This window comes from Vigna umbellata, chromosome 6, assembly GCF_029865625.1.
Source record: "Vigna umbellata cultivar VRB3 chromosome 6, Vumbellata_1.0, whole genome shotgun sequence".
Classification (NCBI taxonomy): Eukaryota; Viridiplantae; Streptophyta; class Magnoliopsida; order Fabales; family Fabaceae; genus Vigna; species Vigna umbellata.
Window position 1 is genome coordinate 4,392,369 of NC_142170.1, and position 10,360 is coordinate 4,402,728.

The window sequence follows — 10,360 nt, forward strand, 5'->3', positions numbered from 1 at the left end:
TTTCAACCAATGCTTTATGCAGCAAGAATGAAACAAGTGATTGCAAGGTGGAAGAATTTGACAAGACTCTCCTGTGATGAAACTCTCCAAACATATGACACAGTTACTACAAAATGGACTCAACTCATTTTGATTTTGTCCATAGATCATAATTTGTGGCAGTTTCATTGATGAACAACCTTTATTATTTGATCTCATCCCAAAAGCTTGCGAATATGGTTGTAATCTTTCCCTACTATGACTTATTTGATTCAAAGAATCTTGATAATTCAGAAAAGACTCAATTACCAAAGGTATTCTTCCATCTTCAACATCATCCTCAAGTGTTTCAAGCAGAATATCTGATACAATTTCGCATGATTTTAGTAGGACAAGAACAACTATTGTTGAAAATATGGTGACCACTATAAGACAGAAGAACAATATTAAAATCAAATTAGGAGCATTGGCAGTAACATATGACAAGGTAAAAGGGTCCCAAAAAGATTGTGGAGAAAGTTCTTGATTCTCCATGATTTGAGAAAAACTGTTTTGTTTACAAAAGTTACATTATGAGTTGAATGTCAAATGTCTTGAGTTTTGTTGAAAAAAAGAAGATGAATAATTGGAACATGACATATTAAATTTGTTGTCAATACCAAACATAGATGTTTGAATTTACATGAAATCATTATTTTAGAAAAGTATTATCTGGAAAAGATGACTGGTTTTTAATAGAGTTTTTTTATGACGTATATGATTAGATTGACAACTTTTCACATATAATAGTGTGACATTATTACGTAATATTTGCTATGGTTATTTAAGTAAATCATGTGTAATATTGTGATTCCAACTATTGGCTTGAAAACTTGACAACAACTTTTCATTTATGTTTTTTTCTCAAATTAAAATTAAAATTTTATCTTTGATATTTTAGTTGAGATAAAGGTCAATGCATAATATTAAAATAAAACTTCAATTTAATAGAAAATGATAACTATAAAACTTTCAATTTTATTTTCAAATTAACACTTATAAAACTATATATAATTTTTGTGTTGTCTTCTTCTTAAATCATCCTTTAAATTATTAAATTTAAATATGATTTTTTTTCTTGTAACTCGTGTCATCTTCTTAACTTTTTTTTAACTCTAAAAATTTCAAAAGATTCATCTATTTTTCTTGTTTTCGTTTTGTTTGTATTCAATAGGATGTAAAAGAAATTTATTTTAGTTGCAAATTGAAGAACAAATAAACAAAATTTACAGTTTTAATACAACTTAACATGGAAACTAAAAAAACTGAATAGTAACATTTTTTATGCAATAAGTAAATTTATATAAGAAAAAAGCAACATCGTTTTTTATCATTTTTAATCAAAGATTTTAAGTTGTTTCTCTTTTTACTTAGACTTTGACAAATTTTGGAGTAGTTCTTAAATATTTTTTCTTACTCTTCATTATGAAATACATGAAATAAATTACCATTTTTTTCTTTTTCATTTTACAAGAAATTTGGTTATTCGCAAGAATTGTTTCCATGTTGAACTATTTTCAAAAGGACTAAACATTGATTTTATAAGTCATACCAAACCATTGGATATAAGACACTTATATTCCTTTACATAGTCATATTTATGTTCCTTTACATAGTCATGATATTAAAGTGAATTTTCTATAGAATTTTTCTACTAAGGGTTAAATATGTTTTTAGTCCCTAAACTATTGGCCGTTTTTGGTTTTCGTCCCTCTTTCAAAGTAAGGTACAATTTGGTCCTCATTTTTTTCGAAACGTTCGTTTTAGTCCTCGGAATTTTGGTTTTAGTCCTCATTTATTGCTAAATGAGGACCAAATTTTTAAACGGTGTTTAGTTTTCGAGGACTAAAACGAACGTTTCGAAAAGAATGAAGAACCAAATTGTACCTTATTTTGAAACAGGGACGAAAACCAGAAACGGTCAATAGTTTCGGGACTAAAAACATATTTAACCCTTCTACTAATTAGTCTTTAATGATTGTTTGTGTACTCCTTCTCTAAATTATGTTTTAAAATCCTTTCAATGTGTCTCTATTCATTGCCCACATGTGAGATCACTTATTTATCTATTTATATGTTGAAAATTCTACCTCGAATAGAGATAAAGTCAAATATGTGTGTGTGCGTGTGCGTGAATGCGAGTGTGTGTATGCAAATTTAACCTTACTAGTCTCTATTCATTGTTAAGTTTATTATTCCACTACTCTTGGATTGTTATTGATCACTCATTATTGTCTAATTTCACACGCGATATGTATATACTTTGGCATGTGGATAGTGTGTTAAAAGTATCAATATCGACTAAATATAAGGTCAATTTAGAGTATATGTGTGGGTGTAAACTTCACTTATAAATTGATTTTGTAAGGTTGAAATTCACTTTCTAACATTATCTTTAATTATTATATAAGAAGAGATAAATATAAAGATGTACTTTAAATAAGGAACACAGAAGCAATGACCTTAATTTTTTTATACTTTCTTTATTTCTCAAATATAAAAAAGATCTCAAACTAGTTATATTTTTTCTATGACAAAAATACCAAAAATAATTTATAAGTATATACAATTATACAAACTTTTCACAACAACTACAAATTATCTACATATATACAAGTACGACATATGGGACAATTTAATTTCTTTTGGAACCATTGATTGATGCAATCTGAATGGAAAATGTGTTTGCACACAGGAAAAACTTGACATAATTCATTGGCTTGAAACTCTTCCAAGCAAATGGAACATTCCCCACAACTTATTGCTTGACCATGCATTCCATAGTTCACCAACTGTGGCAATTTCTTGGAAGTTCTAAGATTTTGTCCTATTCTGGCATAAACTCCTTCAAATGCAGTTGCCAATGTCCAAGCATGCAAATTGCTATGCACAACATCACGTTCATTTGGCCCCATTTCCATTACCCAGAAAAACATCCCATTGAGAATATGGTGTAGGATGAAGAACAACGATGTGAGTACAAATAAAACAATGGTCAAAGTTGGAAGATCAAAAGTGATGGAATACGTACTCATGTGCATCAAACCATCAAATTGTTGGTCCAAGGGAAACATTTTTATGAACCCAGTCACGTTTTTGGTTTTGGTGAATACGATGAATGAAGTGCGTGGCAATGAGAATGAGAACTTGTGTAATGTTTTATATGTATGACAAACAACTGTTATATGTATAGATAATGCATGGTGTGTGCATTCTAATTATGCATGTAGTTTTATAGTTACTTTAACAACTTGGTAAGACACGTATTGTGGTTGGCATGTGTATATACGTTGACCGTTTGTGAAGGAAAAAATGAGTGGCAAATTTGATAAACAGGTATTGATAATGTGATTTTAAAACTAAAATTTAGTATTAGCTAGACATTGAAATTTGATACGGAGAAATGTAAAAGACGATTCAGGCATTAGTTATTTATTTTGCATAACTAACAGAAACCTAACAAAAGATATTTATAAGTATGAAAATGGTATAAGAGTATCTACACAAGATAATAGTTACAAAAAGTAGTTTATAACGGTAGAAAGAATAAAAATATGTCTACCCTAGAGAACAACAATTATTTTTATTAAAAATTATGTTTATAAAGATATAAATAGTAAGGAAAATATGTTCACAATATAGTAGTATAATTACAAAAGATAAAGCCCTTTAATTATGTTTATAAGGGTAGAAAAAGTTTTTTTTTTTTTAAATAGCACGCAATAATTTCTCTGATTAATAGTTATAAAAATATATAAAGAGTGTATTTTAACAAATAATTTTTTAAATGCCAAAATCAACTAATAATTTGAATATACATAACTAATAAAAAATGTTTTAATTATAACGGGTTACATAATTGATATTATAGTTTTAATAGTCTCATATTATTTATATTTTCTACAAATCTATATCACTTAGAACTTAAGATTAAAAACAATTTAAATACACATTTTTTATCAAAGTTTTTGAAATATACTTGAAAACTAAAACAAAAGATTTCAAAACAAATAATATCTTAAATATAATAATTAATCATAATAATATTATCTCAGGATTATTAAAGTTAGAACTAGTGCTGTCAAAACGGACCATCCGGTCTAACTTGAGGCTCACCATGGATAGGTCACTTAGTGATCCAACCCAACACAGCTCATTTATTAGCGAGTCAACAAAATTCAGCTCATTTATTAGCGAGTCAAAAAAATTCGAACCCGTTTCAGCCACAACAGGTTGGTGGGTTTTTTGTAATTCAAATTTAAATGATTTCACTATAAGATGATGTTAAACTCCAAAGATAATTCGAAATAAAAAAATTAACATACAACTTAAATATAATCCAAAAATGCGAATAAATAAGTTATAATATTGATAATATTAGTAATAAGATTAGAGTATTGAATGAATAAATTTATAATATTTTATTCTCCTGAAACTTTTTTTTTTCATTATTACCATTTACAATACAATAAACAAAGGTTAACTAATAATATTGAAATACAAAACAATAAATAATTAAATTAAACTAGGTGGGTTGGTGAGCCAACTCGGCTCACCACGGGTTCAACCCGATGAATCAGGTTAAAAATTGACTCGTATAAAAGAATTTCATTTTTTTTTCAAACCCAACCCAATCCAAACCTATGATGACTCGGATTAATATGCTGTTTTAACCCATTTTGACACCACTAGTTATAACATTGATATTTATGGAAATGATAACTTCCTTAATCTTCAAATACGCACTTGTTATGATATTCCAATAGTTTCAAAACCATGACAGAAATTATATATTTTTATTATGGTTTGATTATAATATTCACTTGTTATACATAGTTTTCTATAACACTTTTATCCAGACAATTGAATAATAATATGGTAAAGATGAATACTAAGCTTTTTTTCATGCCTTTTATATGTGATTACTAACATCCGTATAAAAAAATAAAACTGAAAATTCAAGTTTCTATTTTAAATTTATAGAATGTTGTTAAATAAGAATGGCAAATCGGATCTAGCTCGTTGGCGGCCTGCTAATCCGACTTAAAAAAAGTGGACCGGATTAGAAGATTGAACCGTGAAACCGTTGCAGCCCGACCCAAAAGAACCCACAACCTGGCGGGTCCAATAAGCGAGTTTGGGTGGACCAACCCGCAACCCGTTTTACTTATTCTTAGCGAGTTTGCTAAACCCACGAACCACGCTGCTACGCACGACGTTAACCTTCTCATCACCGACTACGTTTACCACACCCACTGCTGTTTTAGTCGACGGCGGCGAACCTCGCCTACGAGAGAGGTTCGTTTCTCTTTTATTGGCCCTAATTTCTTCAATGCGATTAGCCCTACTTTTTGGACTGACCCTAATTTCCTAACTCAATTCAATTCGCCCTAGTTCTTGGATTGACCCTAATTTCTTCATTCATTTTGATTCGCCCTAAGTTCTTGGGTTTAGTTTCTGTTTCTTTTATTTCTTTGAGCACTTTCCGGTTTAGGATTGAACATTATAAGAATAATGGACGAGTCATTGAAGTTGTGCTTGGGGTCCGTTGAATTATGATTCTTTGAACGCCTCGTACTTACTGTGGTATTTGGTAAAGATTGTTGTTGTTAGGTGGTTTCAATGGAACATACTGTTTCTGTTCATAAGACTAGTGATTTTGTTGATAGTTGACAGTTTTTTTGCTTGATGGTGGCATGGTGGTCTTTTGTAAACGTAAATGTACTTCTGTGCTTTTGATGTATCATTTTTTTTTTGTGTTGGTTCTAACTTACAGCGGAGAAATTTTTATAAAAACAACACGAGCCCTTTTTGTATTGTGGTTGGACAGGTTAGGAAACTCGAAATCTTGATTGCATTTCTTGTATTCACAATTGCTGCATGTTTTATGGCTGAGCTTGGATATCCAAAACCTGATTCTAAAGAAGTTATAAAGGGTCTTGTAATTTCCCTCCTTGGAACTATGGTTATGCCGTGGTGAAGAACTGTCTTATTCAACCATTTAATTTTTCTTTTCTTTTAAAAGTAGTACTCTTTATGTTTTCAGTAGGTAGACTTTAAATTGCCTTAAAATGATAAGAGAAACTGAAGCAGAACAAATGTGTGACGTAGCGCGTAAGGTTCCCACCTGGTGAGGTGAGATGTATGCTGCCTTGCCCTAGCAAGCGGGGAGATACCACGGATTGAAAAAAAAAACAATGGCCTTGCAGTAGAGATTTAATTGAAGAATAAATTTGAAAATAGCCTTGTACATAAGTGTAGTTTCTCTTTCACAATGGCACCAAAACCTAACAATTTATTTTGATGATGATAATTATATTTTGTTGTAACATTTACCAAAAGTCCCAGGATATTTTTATATGTGAAACAGTGAGAGTGTCTACTTGTTGATGTAGGTTGCAGTCATGGTGCTAGAAAATGGTAAGAGGAAGAATCCAAACATTCTGGTGACTGGAACACCGGGGACTGGAAAGACAACCATGTGCACTACTCTAGCGGAAGCCACCCAACTCTGCCACATCAATATTGGAGAATTAGTCAAAGAAAAGAACTTGCATGATGGTTGGGATGAGGAGCTTGATTGTTACGTTCTTAATGAAGACTTGGTAAGCTGCCAATTTATATGTTTACAACCATTTATGTAGGCTTTTGTTTGCTATTTAGCTCTCCTAAAGGAAGGAAACTTGTAAAGTGCAAAGCTAGAAAATAATTTACTCGACATTTATTTAAGTTGGCAAATACAATCTTATTTTACTCATTTCAATTTTGAATAGCCTAAAATATTTTGAAATGTTCTTATAAGTGTATTTTGTTTGAAGGTGTTGTTAGTAGGTCATTAGATTCTAAACTATAATAAAGTGATGATCCTTGTCAAAACTTGCGGTGGCAGATATATTGAACATTGAACTGGAGACTATCTCTCTGTACGTCATGATTCCAATGTAGCAATTAGCAAAGGTTCATGCTACTTAATGGTACAATATTCCTGAATCAGTTTTTAATATCTCTTGGAGATCACTAATAACAAGATTGGGGTGGCAGATATATTGAACATTGAACTGGAGACTATCTCTCTGTACGTCATGATTCCATTGTAGCAATTAGCAAAGGTTCATGCTACTTAATGGTACAATATTCCTGAATCAGTTTTTAATATCTCTTGGAGATCACTGATAACGAGATTGGGGTCCAAGGTACTGAGAAAAGTTGAAACTTTTTTGCTCAACTCTTTAGTCAAAGTAACATCCTGAAGTGTGAGTGTTCCAAATTCTACACTTTGTAGATGCCATCTGCGGAGCAACATATCCTTGCCATTTATTCTTACTCCCCTAGTGTCTAATCCCTTTAGCTGTCCTTGTACCTTTCTCTTCTTGATAACAAATCTTGAAATTATTACTACAGTGCATAAATGTGCTGAACTTCCAGTAGTACAAACTGAATCTATTTTTTCTTCTGAATTTTCCTTGACTTTAGTTGTTTATTTATACTATTGATTATGTACATTTGGTTGTAATTTCTTGGGGCTCTTCATTACCAAAAGAAAATGGAAGCTTCTTTATTTTCTATTATTAAGAACAATTGTGTGGAGATACTTTAGTTTGACGAAGCCTGTATTTGGTTTGTGTTATGTTGGATCAGATGAAATAATTTTAATATTATTTTTCATCATTTATGCGATTCTTGACATGTGTTTGTTGTTTGATTTATAGGTTTTATAATTTTACATGGTTTCTGTAGGTCTGTGATGAACTTGAGGATGTAATGGAAGAAGGCGGAAACATTGTGGATTACCATGGCTGTGATTTCTTTCCTGAGCGATGGTTTGATTGTGTAGTTGTACTTCAAACTGATAATACCATTTTGTATGACCGTTTGAGTAGGAGGTATGAAAGCACTTGTTTCTGTTATTGGATGTTGATTTTGCTACACTATTGTTGGTTTCATTATAAACTTTTTCCCGTATATGTAACAGGGGGTACAAAGATTCAAAGCTTTCAAACAACATTGAATGTGAAATCTTCCAAGTTCTGCTGGAGGAGGCTAAAGATAGTTACTCGGAGGAGAAAGTGATTGCATTGAAGAGTGATAATATCGATGACATTAGTAGAAATGTTGCAACTCTGACAGATTGGGTCAGAAATTGGTCTTTACCCTCACAATCTTAACAAAATTATAGTAGTTTGTATATAGCCTTTTTGCATGAGTGTGGTGAAATGTCATGATGAACTGCTACCGGTAGCAGATCTGCAGTGTGGTTAAATTTTCTTACAAATTTTGGTATGGCGTGTATCCAAGGCATTTAAGTTATGGGTTTTAAATTTGACAATTGAAAGGATAATTTTGCTGAGTTGTGATCCTAGGTTTCAATTAGTGTAGCGATGTTTAATTAAACTCGATGCAATAGCCGGCTAGTCTGGCCAGACCTGCCTGTCCGTCCAGTCAGTTTTTATTTTATTTTTTTGTCATCCAAAATGTAAATGTTTTGAATTTTTATTTTTGCTTTTTGGACTGCCTTCTGATGTTGGGCTGATGCGGTCGAGGAAGGAAAATAATACTCACCTTAAACGAAGTGTTGTGTTGTGGGTGTGTTCCAGTTTTTTTAATTATGTTGGATTGTGTAGGGAGAAAGGAAAATAATAATCGCCTTAAACGAAGTGTTGTGTTGATTACGTCGGATTGTGTAGTGAGACGATTAGTGTTGTTGTGGTAGTGCTTGTTAGGCTGACGAAGATGAGATGAGAATAAAATAATGAAAGACGAAGTGAAGTATTGTACATTCTAATTTTTTAAATGAAGTGAAGAGTTGTGTCAAATCACACGAATGGTAAAATTGTAAATTGTGTACAAATAAAAAAGATAAAAAATCATTGTTTGGGACAAGTTTTAATAAAATAGATTGGGTATTTTGTATCTGAGATATAACCCAAGAATATAAAATAAGTTCCTCAAGATGATAAGTGGTGCGTTGCTATGCAAGAAAAGGTAAATCAATTTGAAAGGAATGATGTTAGAGAACTCATTCCTAGAAAAGAAGACTATCAAGTCATAGGAACAAAATGGGTTTTCAGAAACAAGCTTGATGAAGATGGAAATATCACAAAGAATAAAGCAAGACTAATTGCAAAGGGATACTGTTAAGAAGAAGCTATATATTATGATGAAACCTATGCCCTAATAGCCAAGTTAGAAGCAATTAGACTTGTACTTGCTTATGCATCATTGATGAAATTCAAACTATATCAAATGGATGTAAAAAGTGCATTTTTGAATGGTTTTATAAAATAGGAGGTATATGTTAGTCAGCCTCCTGGATTTGAAGATTTCAAATTTTCTGTGTATAAACTGAAAAAAGGCATTGTATGTAGGGATGGCAAAAAACCCGTGCCCGCGTGTATCCGCAGATTAAACCCGTTATGGATAGTTGGTACCTGTAGGTAATAGGTACCCGCGAGTAGCGGGTTTTTTAATACCCGACCCATGTGTACCCACTAATCGCTTAAAAGTTGAAATTACATCTTTATCCTTAGTTTAAATTAGGTTTTATGATTATGTTTTGCTTCTTTTCCTCATACTACATCCCCGTGTCGTGCCTCTTTGCAGCTCTAATGAGACGCACACTGTAATGTACTTTTAAATCTCTTCCAATTACCTCTTTTCGGTAGGGTTTTGGGAACATGTGATTGACCAGTTTAACGACTTTGACACACGTCTTGGGAACATTGAAAATCATCTCAATCTTCATCCTCTAGAAAGACCACCCAGTCCAGAATTTTATACTTTCGGCCTATTGTTTGTTTGCTTGTGTTTGTTTTGTTTTAAATTAGTAAGATGCTTCTAAATATCTATGTATGAAACTTTCTCTCAAATTAAATAAAATGCTCTCTTGTTCCAATATAGTGCATACATTATTTTAAAGAGGGGAGCACCTTTTAAGGGGGAGATGTTTAGTCTTTTTGCTTTTGATCAAAAAGGGGGAGAAGAACAAATTCATAGTACAGTTACTGCTAACTTTTTTCGTTGTGAGTTTGAATTTGTTTTTGCAGATAACACAAAGTTGCTTTTAAACAAATGATTTTTTATCATCATCAAAAAGGGGGAGATTGTTACCAATGAAGTGCATTGGTATTTTAATAGATAATGATTTTGATGATGCTGCAAGAGAAGAACTCGAAGAATGAAGATGTAATTTATTTAAAACTACTTTTGTAAACTGGAAATGTATTAGGAATAACCTTGAACATGTAAACACTTAGAAATCTACTATCTTTAGAATATCTGCGCATATAATCGATTATGTGATGTAATAATCGATTATCACGAGCCTTGTTGAAAAACCATTGCT

At 31.7% G+C, this 10,360-nt stretch overlaps 1 protein-coding gene across 2 annotated transcripts; it reads left to right on the plus strand.

Moving 5' to 3' along the window:
• The first annotated feature begins 5,185 nt into the window (after positions 1–5,185).
• AAK6 (P-loop containing nucleoside triphosphate hydrolases superfamily protein) lies at positions 5,186–8,372 on the plus strand. 2 transcript variants are annotated; one of them, XM_047309417.2, is made up of 5 exons: positions 5,230–5,316; positions 5,795–5,848; positions 6,414–6,623; positions 7,756–7,901; positions 7,991–8,372. In XM_047309417.2, the coding sequence occupies exons 3-5, from the start codon at positions 6,423–6,425 to the stop codon at positions 8,181–8,183; spliced, it is 540 nt and encodes a 179-aa protein (XP_047165373.1). In that variant the 5' UTR covers positions 5,230–5,316; positions 5,795–5,848; positions 6,414–6,422; the 3' UTR covers positions 8,184–8,372. The 2 variants fall into 2 exon arrangements, with proteins under 2 accessions (XP_047165372.1, XP_047165373.1); XM_047309416.2 differs by lacking the exon at positions 5,795–5,848 and having other exon boundaries at positions 5,186–5,316.
• Positions 8,373–10,360: the final 1,988 nt, after the last annotated feature.